Source organism: Argiope bruennichi, chromosome 1 (genome assembly GCF_947563725.1).
Source record: "Argiope bruennichi chromosome 1, qqArgBrue1.1, whole genome shotgun sequence".
NCBI lineage: Eukaryota > Metazoa > Arthropoda > Arachnida > Araneae > Araneidae > Argiope > Argiope bruennichi.
In genome coordinates, this window is record NC_079151.1 from 50455193 (window position 1) to 50470898 (window position 15706).

The following is a 15706-nucleotide window of genomic DNA, read 5'->3' on the forward strand; positions in this document are numbered from 1 at the left end:
TCTCCTTCTGGACATTGCCCATGCATGAAATATTTAATGCTGTTCAAGCATGAAATAAGCATAACGGTGAACAATATTTAACGTTTCATCTTAAAAGGCTAGAATGACTCCAGATTAGATGTTTTTTACGACATTGAGAATATTACAAATTGCATTCTCAATAATAGTTTTGTAATATATAGATGACATTATCCGTTAACTTGCTCTTTCCTTTTTAAGTTTTATCAACGAAATTCAGACGAAATCGTAGAGAAAAGTACAAATTGAACGAATATTAGAGATGGCGGGATTATCGTTAATTGGTATCGAGAAACTAAGAAAATAGCTGTCAAAAAGTTATAGCGTTATAAAAATATTATAACGATAAACTGTTAGAATGGAATTCAAACTCATTCTTCAAAACATTCAATTGCCTGTTTTTGAAAAAATTAAATTTGTAATAGAATCTTTCCTTCTACTTTTATTTCGTGACATGTACATTCGTATGTACATTTTTTAAAATTTGCAATAAGCCGATCCAATTAAATTTTTAAGCGTTCTTTTTTTTTTTTTTTTTTGTCTTTTTGTTATAAAAATAGCAAGGCGAAATATTATTTGAAACGCATTTCATAAATCATTTAATAATCTAAAGAGTCAATAATTTGAGCAAACAAACCGGTCTTCAAAGGCGGATAGCTTTTACTATTTCTCATAAGCGAAGCATTATTAAATTTTATTCATTTGATTATGTGCGGTCACTTTCTTAAATTTGTGCATTTTGTGAATGAATATTCAGGATGCGCATTCAAATTGTTATCCAACGGCTGATTTCTGAACAAACTATGTTTGAGAGAAGTATGCACTCCTAGTGAGAAAAAAAATGACGTAAAAAATGCTCTTAATGATCTAAAAATTATTTTATGCTGCTTGAGTCAATAAATGCATTTTCTCAAAAATTTCGATGCCCTGATCCTGTTGATCATATTTGTTAAAATGTAGATGTCATTGAATTGAAAACAACTGAATTGGAGCATTTCGATGACAACCTTGAGAAATGTCTATTAAGCAACGTATGTTGTTTTCGAGTGGTGGCCATTGATTTGTTAAAAAAAGAAGATAAAAGTTAATAATTTGTTTTAGTTTTAGTCGCAGGAATTTTTTGATATAAAATACTGTCGATTCATATTTGTGTGTTTTACTGGGAATATATGTTTAGTCTAGTAGCTATTTTTGAACTATTAGGGATGGGTATTTTGAAATAGAAAAATGCTCTAAATGACAAAGAATTATATATTATATTATTCCAGTCTGTACTCGAATTTTGAAATTGAAAAAAATTACGAGTCTAAGAATTTTTACTTTTGCACAGTTTTTCGGTGTGATGAATCATGGTTAACTAAAAAAAACTTCCATTTTAAATTGAAAAATTTCTCGGTTCATACTCGGAAATGTACTTGGAAAAATGTTCGGTAAACTAACAAGTTGTAAAGCTTCAAATTTCATTATTTTAGGCCAGTTAACCGTCTCTTGGTAAAGAAATCAAAGGTGATTTAAATTTTTTGAAGTGATCTTTGAATTGCTCTAATTCATCTAAAACAATTATTAATTATATATTAACCAAATATGATTCACAGAATCGGGGAAATGTATGAAAATTTAAACGTCATTATTTTTTTAAGTACATTTATTGATTCTGAGAGCATAAAATACAACTTTTTACCTCATTTAGAGCATTTTTTTCAATTTAAAATTTATTCTTCTCTCATGTGATTAAAAATTTCTTTTTGGATCACGATTAAAATAGACTCTGTAAATTAGTTCTGTAAAATCGTTACAGCTTAAACCAATTCTTTTGAATAAAATTTGGTCAAAACTTCATTAATCTTATCAAACTAATCGAAGTTCAATAAAATCATAAATTTTTACTTTCTCTTGTGCGAGACATAGAAAACATATCCCAATCATCAAAGAATTCGAACTCTAGTTTTATCAAATCTACATGTTTTCAACTCCCTCCCTCCCTCCCTCCCTCCCTCAAGTGCAAAAAACTCAATTTTGGCATCATGTCTGTCTGTGAACATAATCCAAAACTGCTTTGATATAAGTGGATAAAAATTTTATATATTGACTTGCTACCAAATTTGTAAATTTCTATTAAATTTTGAATGTACTCTATTCGGGAAGAGTCTGTTCTGTCTGGCTATTCGAATAGAAGTGAATTCGATAGTTATAAAACGTGAAGAGCTAGGTAGCTGAAATTTGATACAAAAGTGAAGCATCTGAAAGACAAATTCTTATTAAATTTTGAATCAAATTTATCAAAAGGTTATCCGTCTGACGATCTATGCTTCCGACCAGTGCCGGCCTTCCCTATGAAGGGGCCCGGGTGCAAGAAGCCATTTGGGGTCCTAATTTTTTTGCGATGTAAAAAAAATACAAATGCGAACATATATTATTAATGCATGTTTATTTAATACTTGATTTTGTTTTTGCTAATACATCAATTACTTTAGAAAAATTAAAATTTTTTTTGCAATTTCTTTTTTGATGCTTTATTTAGCAAGTGCATTTAAGCGTTCTTAACACATGCTTGATCGCATATAATTCTTTATTAATTTTAATTTGCTGAAAGAGCACTCAGCACTTGATATAGTAACTGGCAACGTAAAAAAAAGTTTTAACACAGTTAATACATTTAGAAATAACTCATTATAATTATTTAGTATTTATTGCAATATGTCTTGTGCATTATTTGCATCTCTTTCATTCAAATAAAATCCCATAGCAACAAATTTCCTGGATTAGATTTTCATCTACATCTTTGTTATAAAACTTTAAAAAGTTTTTGGAACATTTCTCTAATTTATGCTTTTCTAAAGTTTTTATATCGGTGATTAATTTGAAATCAGAAATAATATTTGGTATCTTTTAAATCCATCTTCTATTTGTACAATAACAGTATCAATTACAGTGTTAAAAAAATAACACCTAAATTTCTCTACCCAGTTTTTTATAACTTCGTCTTCTGCTAATTCGGAATATAATCTTTTCCTTTTTCGAATTAGTTTTACAGGAAAATGTTCTGAAATGTCAAATTAGCTAGCACTTTTACTTCGTCTAAAAATGCTTTAAATTTTGTTCTGAAATTTTGGATTTCAGTTTTTATTTTATTGACCAAAAAACCGAGTCATGAACAATTGTTTGCTTGAAATAATGATAATACTTCGTCTTCTGCTAATTCGGAATATAATCTTTTCCTTTTTCGAATTAGTTTTACAGGAAAATGTTCTGAAATGTCAAATTAGCTAGCACTTTTACTTCGTCTAAAAATGCTTTAAATTTTGTTCTGAAATTTTGGATTTCAGTTTTTATTTTATTGACCAAAAAACCGAGTCATGAACAATTGTTTGCTTGAAATAATGTATTGATAGTGTTAATTTTGGGAAACATTACAAACCATACTATTAAATATAAAATAAATGTCTTATATAAAATAATTGTAATAAATTCCTCTACTGCATTCAATAAATTTTCAGCTTCGGATACCGCTGTATTATCGTTACTTGCATCAATAAATTCTTCTAGGGCTTTACATGTTGTTTCAAACTGTTTTGCCATTTGCCGTTTGCCAAACATTGCTTTAACCGGATCTCTTTTGGCTTCCCAATTGCTTCCGATTATTGCCCAATAAAGGCATCAGTCGATGCTCAGCTAGCCACGTGGAAACAAACTTGTATACTTTCATTACATGTAAACGCTATTATAGTTCAGAACACTGTTTTAATTCTTGATTACGGTGGGGCCCTCTCAATCGTGGGCCCCGGTACATAGCACCTGACGCAACCCCCAGATGGCCGGCCCTGCTTCCGATACATATAATTCCGATGCTGCAAATCATAATAATTTAAATCGATATAATTCGGTATCTGATCCTGTGTTATACACTATTGTATTTCTTTGTCAAATTTTTATTTCATTTGGTTCAAGAAAAGGTTCAAACTCTAGTTTTGCACACTCGATTCAGTAAAGATCTTAGATTCTCGTAAAAGATCTAAATTTCGTTAAATATTGTTCGCCAATACCATGCGTCTCCAGCTCAATAAAAAAAAAAGTTAACTGTAGTTTTTAAAACAGTTGATTATGAAACTGAACAAAGATATCAACTTATGATTTGATTAATACTAATTCAATTATTTAAGCATTATAAAGCTGTAGTATTAGATCACATTCTCGTTTAATAAGAGGTAAATGTGTACAATGATAAATAAGAGAATTTCATCTGCTTTGTAGAGGGGCATCTATCTCTTGGTCCATCTCGCACAAGAACCCAGTCTGAACTGAAGGGTTTCCTCTTTCGCCAACCAGGGAGCTTAATCACCATGCAAGGCATTCGCGGTCTCATGGGGGATCTTCAATTTTATGCGGGAGGAAAGGGGAGGGGATAAGACCTTTATTGAAACGTATACTTTTCGTTTCAGTATTCTGAGACGACCACTTTTCGACGATTCTATCTCATTAAGAGGAGAGACGCGGAAGAGTGAGCGCATTTGTGGAATTCTTCGTCATTGTTTGACCTTGATTTTCGTTCTATTAGATACTTTTCTGTTCTTTTTTTTTTTCACGTGTACGCGAATGTCGTGTCATTTCTGATCGTATTATTTTAATTCAGTCTGCGAGTAATCCGAGTTTATTTTATTGTTAAATGTAAACATCCCCTCCTTTCATCTCACCCCTATTTTGACCTAATTAAACCCCTCCTAACGCATGCGCAAAAGCCCGGAGGGTTTTAGAATCCGTTGTCAAACAATACAAGAAAGTTTCGGGGTGACTGGTTTTAACAATAATATCAATATGAAATTACTTACTGTTTCAAATATCAAAAGTTTGCTTAAACTCATCTCTTTGGCTTTAATAAATCTGCTTTAGCTTAGAATTTTTAAACTGAATCTTCGAGCTCACTTATCAATTATCTTTAAAACAAGACTTTACATAGTAAAGATTGTGAAATTTCCGAGCATGATCACTTAAACCGAACACCTGAAAAATAAGATTTGGTTATAAACGCCCGCTTTGTCATAAGTGAGCGTGACATAAGTTTCGATTCATCATCGCGAGTTTCATAGGTCAATCCTAGCCGAACGGTGGAACGTGCAGATAAAGCACTGTTTGTAGGGATAGTTTATTTTCTGCCGTTCTTAGTTTTCAGCGCCGTTATCTAGTTTTTTCCGGGGTTTGAAGAAGAGGTCATAGGAAGATATAAAATCCTGCTTCATGAGGTTAAGAGATTTCACGATGTCTTAATTCTTCTCTGTTTTGGTGCCTCTTTGAGCTCGTTCGTGCTTAGAATGCAGAATATTATTTGTCAAATGCTACATTTTGTTTTGTCAAGGTTAAACTTTTAGAGAAAAGAAGATACCGGTTACTTTCTAGTACTTTCCAAGGTTGAATTTTAGTAAATTAGGAATGTTTCTTTGTAAAAATGAAGCGGTTATTGTGTGGATATTTCTTAGACTTGTTGGTTTGTTTGTATTTAGGTTTAAAACATGGGTCATAATAATTTTAGCTTAAACTTAACGCAAATATCGCAAACAGTCTAATCAGATGAAATAGAAACTTGAAAGGTTGAATTATTAATAACCCTTACGATAAGATACATATATATATATATATATTTTAATTGTACGATCTTCAATTATGATGAAAAATAATTATCTACGGTTGTGACGAAAGTTGAAATGACTGCCAATTTTTATTTTCTTAATTAATTTTCTTTTAATAAGCTTATAAAAGAGTATCACAATCATAAAATTCGATCTCAAGATTTTAATGCATCTCCACAGTGTTAACGCTTTCTAGATCCGAAAAAAATCATATTTAAAAGTATATCTGTCTTTGAAGTCGATATTTCAAAAACTGAATAATTAGCAAATGTTTCCTAAACTGCAGATGCTATCAAGTTTTGAATGAAATCTGTTAAAAGTCCGTCTATATACATTAATTAAAATTAGATTGATAAATTTTTACTAAAAAAAATCTATAATTAAAATTGTAGATACTGCGTCAAATTTTTAACAAAATCCAGTCATTCCTATAAAATCCGTTAAACCCTCGGAACAAGCCGATAAAGTGTAAACGGTTTGTATGTGAACACTATGAATACAGAACGTAAAGGATAAGATAAATGAAATTATCTGCTTACTTTTGAATCCATAACTATAAATCTGTATCTAATTTTGTACGTACGATAAGATGTAATGTTCCAACTTGAATACATTCTCATTTCTATACAACGAGTTATTTAAAAAGTGCCATAATGTGAATGTACTGTTCGTTTTCAGAATCCCGTTTTATCACTTTTGGAGAATTTTACTTCGTTAAGTGAGTAAGAAGTAGAGGGGGTTTTAGGCGCGTTTTTCTTTTTGCTGTAATTCTCCTACATTTTTTATTTTGATTTTGAATTATAGCATTTTACTTCAATTTGAACTTATGTGATTTAAAAAAAATTATATAATTTAGTAAAAAAATAATTATTTTCTCATCCATTTCTTATTTTACCTCTATTTTAGTAAAATCCAAATCGACTGGCGCATGTGCACAAGCGTGCAAAGTTTGTTTCTGAAAACAAACAGTATGAGAGAATATCTATACTGACTTAATAAAAAAAATGAATAAATGAGCATTGTAATAATTCGTTGCATATTATGTCATAAGGACCACACATTTAAATAGAAATTTTTACATCACATGAAAGAATTTCATAATAAAAACTCACGCGTTATGTCATTCATAAAATTTACAATTGACGAAAAAATGGAAGATAATATTTTGATAACCTCGACGTAAATAATCTCAGAAATAACAACAACAAAAATTAGTGAGACTAAAATTTCTGTAAATTTTCTTATCTTTCTTTCATCTGGCCCACTATTGTATTTTTCTACAAATGTCAATTAATTACGATTATAAATAAATTTATGTAAAATGATCAATTTTGAACACTCTGCTCAGACTAAGAAATTAATGTTAACGCAATATATTAACTAAATAAAATTCATTTTATTTAAATTTTAAGAATTTTATTTGGCTTGAAAAAATTGCTAACATTCTGTTTTGGTTATAAACCAGCTATTCAAATAATATTAACGATCAATTTTAAGATTATCTGGAAATTTCAAAATATTTTTGGAGTTCTTTGAAAATTCATAAAATGATGACGAAAAAAAATTAAGTAGTTTAACGAAATTATTGCGACAAGAAAATACAAAACGTATTAAAACAAATAAACTGTAGCATTTCCTTTCATAAAAAACTTTGAAATTTTGGTTCTAATTTATTTTAATAACATTCATTTCGCCAAATGCAGTAAAAACAATTTTTTTTAAACAATGAAAGCCTTTTATCAATGTATAAAATCGTAAGTTATTTATAACTAAGTATATATCTATAGTGTAAAACTGAGCCAAGATTCAATAAATATTGCTTTGCTGTTCTCAAACCAAATTTCTCTATAAATACATATATTACTGTTATTGATATTTTCGTTTGCTAATTTAAAACAAATAGTGTTTCAAAAATTACTTTAAAAACACGCAATAAAGGATATTTATCTTATTTACATGTTTACATTTCTTTCTTTTAAGTCTTTTAAAAACAGATTTCGTTAAAAAAAAAAATATGCAGCATTCCATGCAACAGTCAATTTGGTAATCCGTAGTTAACATAAAAACAAAAACAAAGAATTCTTGGAAAAAAATTATTAAACGTTTGACTACTGCATGTGCTGTTCCGTCCAAAACAATTTTTTGTCAATCGCCACAAATTAATTTCGATCTTTCAACACCCAAGTCAATGATGGATGGTTCGATAGTGTTCAGAGCACACGAGAGATTTCGAAGAGAGATTATCAATAGCAATCTCTTTTTAAAAATGCAACTGTTTTCATTGATGCAGTAATTCTAAAAAATAAATTTTGTGCCAACTGAGGTTTTTTTTATGAATCCTATTAATAACCATAGATGTATGAAGAAAATAGATTATTTATATTTTATACATAAAAAAATTTAATTTTGTTGCATAAAAGCTTATAAGTTATACTTTAGCAGTTGGTAATTGTTTTTTTATAAAATATAAATATATTCTCATTAGCAAACATAGATTTAAACTGTGAAGTATTGAATTATATCATTTTTATAAAATGAATGACGGAATTATGTCATTTTTATAAAATAAATGAAGGAATTATGTCATTTTTATAAAATAAATGAAGGAATTATGTCATTTTTATAAACTGAATGAATGAATTATGTCATTTTTATAAACTGAATGAATGAATTGTGTCATTTTTATAAACTGAATGAATGAATTGTGTCATTTTTATAAACTGAATGAATGAATTGTGTCATTTTTATAAACTGAATGAATGAATTGTGTCATTTTTATAAACTGAATGAATGAATTATGTCATTTTTATAAACTGAATGAATGAATTATGTCATTTTTATAAACTGAATGTATGAATTATGTCAATTTTATAAACTGAATGAATGAATTATGTCAATTTTATAAACTGAATGAATGAATTATGTCATTTTTATAAACTGAATGAATGAATTATGTCATTTTCAAATTGAACGTTTTCTTAATCATTAATTTGATAATTTATTTTCAATATTTGTATTTATTTAATAAGTTTGGCACTTCAGAAGTATGTATGAAAGAATAAAAAATATCACATTCTACCGTTTTCTGTAAACTTTTCAGAATTCTCTTATGGTGAAATATCGAAAATAAAATAGAAAAATGTAGCCAAAAAATAAAAATTATTTCTTGCAATATTAATAATATTTGCTTGGAAAGTCAAATGTTTTATTGCTATTTTTAATTGATATATTTGTTATGTCTTAGAATATTTCGTTAGGCCCATTATTCATTTTGACCTCGTAAATATTGTTATGTCCCTTATCTTAAAAATCTATCGATATTTAAAGATTCTGCATACTGCGAGCTTTGTCATGTTCCATGAACAAGCAGATTTAGAAGAACAAGAATCTATAGTTTAGTACCTTAAAACAGAGCTTTTTGTCGTAATAAACTCGTAAATGGTTGAGTAATTGTGAAATATTGTTATTTTTATAAATAGAAAAATGTTGTCTGCGCAGCAGTAAGTGAAATCTTCAAATTGTGACGAATCTCGGAAAGTAATAAATGTTTCTGGAAAAGCAGTTTCATAGAGCTTTTTTATTTTGTGATTGAAAATTTGTCAAAATGATCTAGAAGAGTGCACTTTCCGTTTAACATAAATTCAAGGTTTAATTTAGTTTTTTTTATTATTTATAACTCTAGATCCAGAAAAAAGTCTAAAATTAAAAGTAAAATCGGCGAAAGGGAATCCATGAAAATGTATAGCTGAATTATAAATTTTTCCTAAATATAATTTTAAAATTCTTTTACTATTTAATTACAGAATATGACATTTTTAAAAGAAGGATGTTTGATGGAATAAAATTAGTATTTCAAAAAAAAAAATGAAACTATGGATTTTCTAAATATAAATTTAAAAAATAGTATTGAAAGAATTAAATACAAGAATTAAAGATTGAGTTTGAAGATTCTGAATTAAAACTAGGCAATTCAGAAATTATATTCCACAAGGTTATTATGCGAAATTTCGAAATTGCTATACAAGAATATATAGAATTCGATCTCTAACTGATCAGACTTTCAAATCAAGATTTTTAAGATTTATGACTACAGTAACTTTCTGAAATTTGAAATTAACTTCTCCATAAAAAATTAAACAAATCTTTCGATATGTTAAAAGCATTTTGGAGCTTCAATTTCTTAAAATTAAAGATAAATTCGACTACTTTTTAAATTTTAGATCCAATGTTGTTTTATTATATGTTTATGATATTATATTCTATTAGAGAACTAGCTGACCTAGCAAACGTTGTTTTGCCATATAAATTATCTCTAATGATTATTTTGGCTGTTAATTAAAAAATAACGAATGTATTGTGTGTGGGGATGGGATCTATGACTGAAAGAGGAATGGAGCGCTTTGGACGATGATCGCAGATATATAAAAAAAAACATTCATTTTCTCAATACTATGTATTTAATTAACGTAACGAACATATACATTGTTTGATCTCTTAAAAGTTAAAAGTAAAGTGAAAAAAGTGATAGATTTTTTATCCTAAAGTATAAAAATGAAATGAAGAAAATCAATATTCATTTCGGTGTCCATTAATTAGATGCACTTCGATTTGGCAAACTTATACCGAAATGACTGAGTGGTAAATTGGCAATGACAACGCAAAGATCCTCGATAACAATCAATGCTTTATTGTACATAGCGTCTCTGAATGTAATCATTAGATCGTTGCACCGTTACGAATTCGATGCAATATATAGTCAGTCATTGAATCTTTGTGCTTATCCCACAACGTGTCTGATCGTCCCGGGAAACATGTAGTCAACACTATAGTGAATAGTAAACGAATTTGTGTTGCTGCACAGCCCAATGCTGCTTCAGCAAGCTTATCGTCCAGTGGGCAAGCCGAGCACAAGGCATTATATATTAGATGTTGCCCATTCACTTTGCGTATATCTTGGAATGACAATGGGCCGGTGACCCTATTTACCTAGTGTTATGAAATATACTTCACAACCTATTCTCATATTTACCAAATACACATAAAAAAAAATTTCATAAAAATCGGTCCAGCCGTTTCGGAGGAGTACGAACGCAAATACCATGACACGAGATTTTTATATATTAGATATAATGTCACATAAACAAATTATTGTAAATCGGAAAGTAGTTAAGTAACTATGATAAAATTGAATGAGATATTTTTGTCGTAAATAGTAAAATTAATTTCACTCTTTATTGAGATCACACTTCTTCGGTGAGAAATATACAGATACAACGCTAATGTGCGTGGCAATGAAATTGTTCTTAATGTCTAAAGGAAATCGGCTGGAATAAATGCCTTACAAACATTCATTCTGCTTCATAAACATTTTTTCACCTGCACTTAATTCAATATGTTGCTCGGCTAATTAATATACCTACAAAATATACGACATATAAATTTTACTTAATTAAAATTAATGAGTTCTTATTAGAAATGCTCGGAAGAGAACTCGCTGAAACTCCCATTGAGCCGAAGGGTGGGGGGGGGAGATGAAAAGATGATAGAAATAGACGACTTTTAAAAGGTTTAATCGAACACCGAAATAGTCCCTATACGCTGACTGCCGCTTGTATCACTTGTAGACCATGCCTGCTATCTAATTAAATAATTTCTTCTCTTTTTTAATTAAATAGCAAAGAAGGGGTAATCTAATTAGATGGTCCAAATATCGGGTATGAGTAGGGGCAGCGAACATGTTAAGCATCGTGAAATATGCAAGCGCGCTGTGACTTGCTTTAATAATTGATGTTAATATTTTCAGGTATTATTATTATGTAACGAAAGGATTTTAGTATTATCTTAAAACTCAAATTTCCTTTTTAGCGATATCCGTTTTATTTGCATGCAATTTCTTTTATCGTCAATAATTTTTAAAAATTTAATTTCATGCTTAATCTCTAACAAGATTTTTAATATTATAATGAAATTCAAATTTTGTTTTCTACGGACATTAATTCAAGACAACTAGGATTCTAATTTCTGCTTTTTAAGTCCGCAAATAATTCGAGTTCATCTTATTGTTAAATGTAAATATCTCTTCCTTCCATATCTCCTCTCATCTCTATTTTGACTAATTAAATGCATTCTGATGCATATATAAAAAAAAGATTTTCGAATCCGACAACGAGCATTAATAGTCAATACTAAATATCGACAATAGGATCCTAGATTGAAGTTCTGTAAAAAAAAATTATTTATATTAACCAATCAATCGCTCAGTGTGTGTCAAGGAATTAAAAAAAAATTCTGGGTAACTAATCCGAAATTCTGAGATTTATAATACACACACTCAGAAAGATGTGAAATAACAAAACATGGACACAAAAAACATGAAAGCAAGAAATTCCAGAAATTATGAAAATAAGAATGAGTTAAATGTATTCTGTTGGTACAAAAATATCATCTTTAAATATATATATAGTTCTATAATTACCTAAGAATTGATACTATTAATTCAATTATATAAACATAATTCTTCGGAAATAGAAAGAGATGAAAATTTAAATTTGGTTTTCAATTTTTTTTTGTGGAAAGATCATACTTAGTAGTGACATATGCCAAGTATTCATCATAAGTAGTTGTGCGCATCACAATAATGGAATCATATAGATATTGCATGAAAAATAAGATTTTTATAATGATAAAACACTGGACTTTCGTAACATTTAGACTTGAAAAAGTGTCGAATAATTCTTTGAAAAGTAAATCAAACTAAAATGAAAGTTTTTTTTTTTATAGATGTCTTGAACTTGAAAACTCTTGTGATTCCAGAAGCTGAGAGAAAATATACTTGATTAAAAGAACTGACATAATTTAGAGCATTCATTATTCAAGTGATAAGTAAAGGAAGTTTCCAAAGACAAAAAGCCATGCTGACTTTATTAGCATTCTTATATTTTCAAGTAAGTAAAAATATGGCTCTTCTATTTTATTTCCTGTAATTTATATTATAATAGCACGCTTTTTTTCTTTTACACAGAAAAAAAAAACTTTCTTGGTTTTAATTGATGCGTTATTACCGGTGATAAAACGGGTATTACAACAAGAATCCTTTATTTTAGCTGTCCTCCAAAACCTACTTGCGTTTCGAAAAGTATGATTGGTAGTAAATTGTTGATATAATTTCTCTCATACATTCATTTTTGATGAATGAAGTAAATAAGAGAATTAATTAGAATGCATACTACAGTAGGCTGTAAAGGAAATTTATCTAAAAATCATGCCACAACAACAAAAATAAAGAATCGGTCATTTTAACTTTCTCGTATACGTAGATAAAGTACAGTAATCATTAAATTCGAACTCGGGATTTTGATGAATCTCCGCGTTTTAGACCTTCCTGAGTTCGAAAAACACATTTTTAGAAGATGTCCGTCTGTCTATCTGTCTGTGAGAAAGATAACTCAAAAATACTCTGAGTTAGACGTTTGAACTTCGGTATACGGTGTTTATTCCAAATTTGCAGATTTCTTCTGAAAAAGATTTTACTCAAAATTTGATAGAAGTCCGTCTGTTCGGCTGTTTGAATATAGGACAAAACGGTAACTACAAAACGAAGAGAACTATATAAGATTCGGTACACAAATGTAACATCTATAGAGTAGATATCTGTCAAAGTTTGAGCGAAATTCAACTAAGGGTTGTCTGTCTATCAATCTGTACTTACAGAAACAATCAAAAGCGCAATGGCTTAAATATATCAATTTTACTATGGAATTTTGCGATTTCTGTGTCAAGTTTTGTTTCAATTGATTGGGAAAAACGCGTCTAAAATACAAATTCGATATTCGGATACTATTAACCGCATTCCAGGGATTAATCGCCAAATAACTCGCCAAGGATGACACGATAGATTCAGTGAAAATGCTAAATTCACGCCAAAGATTAATATTTATTAACAGTTGTACGCCAATGCTATGCAAGGCGTTCTCTGAGATAACACCTTTATTAGAGTGTATGTAAGAAAGTTTTAAGGAGACCAATTCCACTGCTCTAAGTTTTCTCTGAGAATGAGAGTTCAGTTCACTGTAGAATGAAGGAAATGGAATATTATATTTTTGAGTATCTATTAACAAGATTGTTATTACATGATATTTCATGTCCAAATTATTGGCATTTAAACACTGGGTACTCCCCGTAATATTGAACTTTTAATTTGGATCAAGATCCTGTTCTGCTGAATATGCAAAGCGTGCATGCGCGAAGGCGGCCGAATATAGCAGAGAACCATGGCAACAAAAAACGCAGGATCTCTTCTGTTCCCACCGAATTGCGGTAACTCACCTTAAAGAAAAGCAGGCGAAATGGAAAACATAAATTTTTCTGTTGACGGAGGCAACACATCAATCAAAAGTTTTATAGTGTCCAATGTTTATGTCGAAATTTCATTGTTAAAAGAGCAAAGCCGGAGCAAATCTGTCACTGTATTTTTTTGGTGTAACTTTTCATCGTGAACCAAATAAACTTATGGATTCATTAAATGCTTTAAATGAATTTTTCTGTTAACTACTAAAAATTATTATCATTCTTTGTCATTAAAGAATTTGCGAAGATTCATAGATTGAAAAATGTTGCTTAGGAAAAGAGTGAAATTATTATAGCAATTTGTATATTAGTAGTACATATATTATAGGTTTGCAAACTATAATATATGTAAGACTAATAAAGTGTTACATTATTTTTGGTTATATATTTTTTATGATTAGATTAAAAGGAATGTTCGACAAGGAATATAAAATGCATCTTTTAACATTTCATTTGAAATTTCATTATTCGTATATAATATTGAAACAAGTACAAAGATGAGCTAATTTAAACTATATACATTTAGTAAATATTTTTCACTTCCATTTTGTATTTCAAAGCAGGGAAAAGTTATCACAATCTATAGATATAATTATGGAATCATGCAATAACAGCACGGTTTCCCGATACAAAATATACATTGTAGATTAAAATGATAAGTGAGTGACTTACTAACATCGCCAAACATATGCAAATTTTGGTTAAAAGATAGCCGATTACTGATTAAAAATATAGGATATAGTTGCGATTTGAATCTTATTTAAGCTTGAAATAAATGAAGATTAAAACCCCGACATAACGAATTTAATTATAACAAAACAAGCTCATTCGCTGTATTCATTTTTGCTGAGTTATAAGCATTAATGTTTGCTAATATGTATTATTACTTCTATTTGCAACATCATTTAAGATATTTGCATTACGAATATTACTGGTAAATACGAGTAAAGCATTTTATTCTTTGATTAAACGCTCCATTAGGTTTTTAATCGGAAAATGCTTTTATGATTTCGCATATATTGATTCTTATTTCTGTATTACACAATTAAGAAAGTTGGAAGACTTGAAGAATTACAGGTGAAGCCGTGGCTGAAATTAAATGGCACAATAACAGTATCTCTCCTGGAATCTACCCAATTTAAACAAAATCCATTCCATTATTGTTAGACAAAAAAAAGTCTTATTCTAATGGTTAAAATAAATATTTGTATTTGACATTTTTATGCTATAAATTTTAGGGAAATGCTGATATCTATCTTTTAAAATTTTGATTATGTTAACAATAATTACTTTATCTAAAAAATTAAAGCATATGAAATGAAATTTAAAAGTATTTAAAAATTAAGAAATAGATACGAGAAATGCCAGTTCTTTTCCGTATTTATAACTTTTTTTTTTATCGATGTCGCTAAATTTTAAATTATGGCAACAGCCCATATTATGATACATCCATTAATGGATTTAGGTTTATATCATTTAGATTTTCCTGTAAGCCTTGTAATAAAAATATACTGTCTTCATATTCCACATTGTATTAAAGTTAATTATATTTGCTCTTGATTTAATGTTCAAAAAACTAAAATGCTCGACCATGTTTTTTTAATGACCGTTTTTTACTTTTTACTTATCAGCTATCATTTAAACGTACATTTAAAAGCACTTTTTAAAAATTGTATGCATCTTACGAAAAGCAGCACAAATTTGAACTAGAGATTAATGTT

The 15706-nt window shown here is 29.0% G+C and overlaps 1 protein-coding gene across 1 annotated transcript in view; it reads left to right on the top strand.

The window, feature by feature from the left end:
- The window catches only part of LOC129961653 (calcitonin gene-related peptide type 1 receptor-like), a 65741-nt gene that overhangs the window by 3291 nt on the left and 46744 nt on the right, over positions 1-15706 (top strand). The window contains exon 2 of the mRNA XM_056075183.1: positions 12420-12583. Coding sequence (XP_055931158.1) covers positions 12551-12583 — 33 coding nt within the window. The 5' untranslated portion in view covers positions 12420-12550. The remainder of the gene's footprint in view (positions 1-12419; positions 12584-15706) is intronic.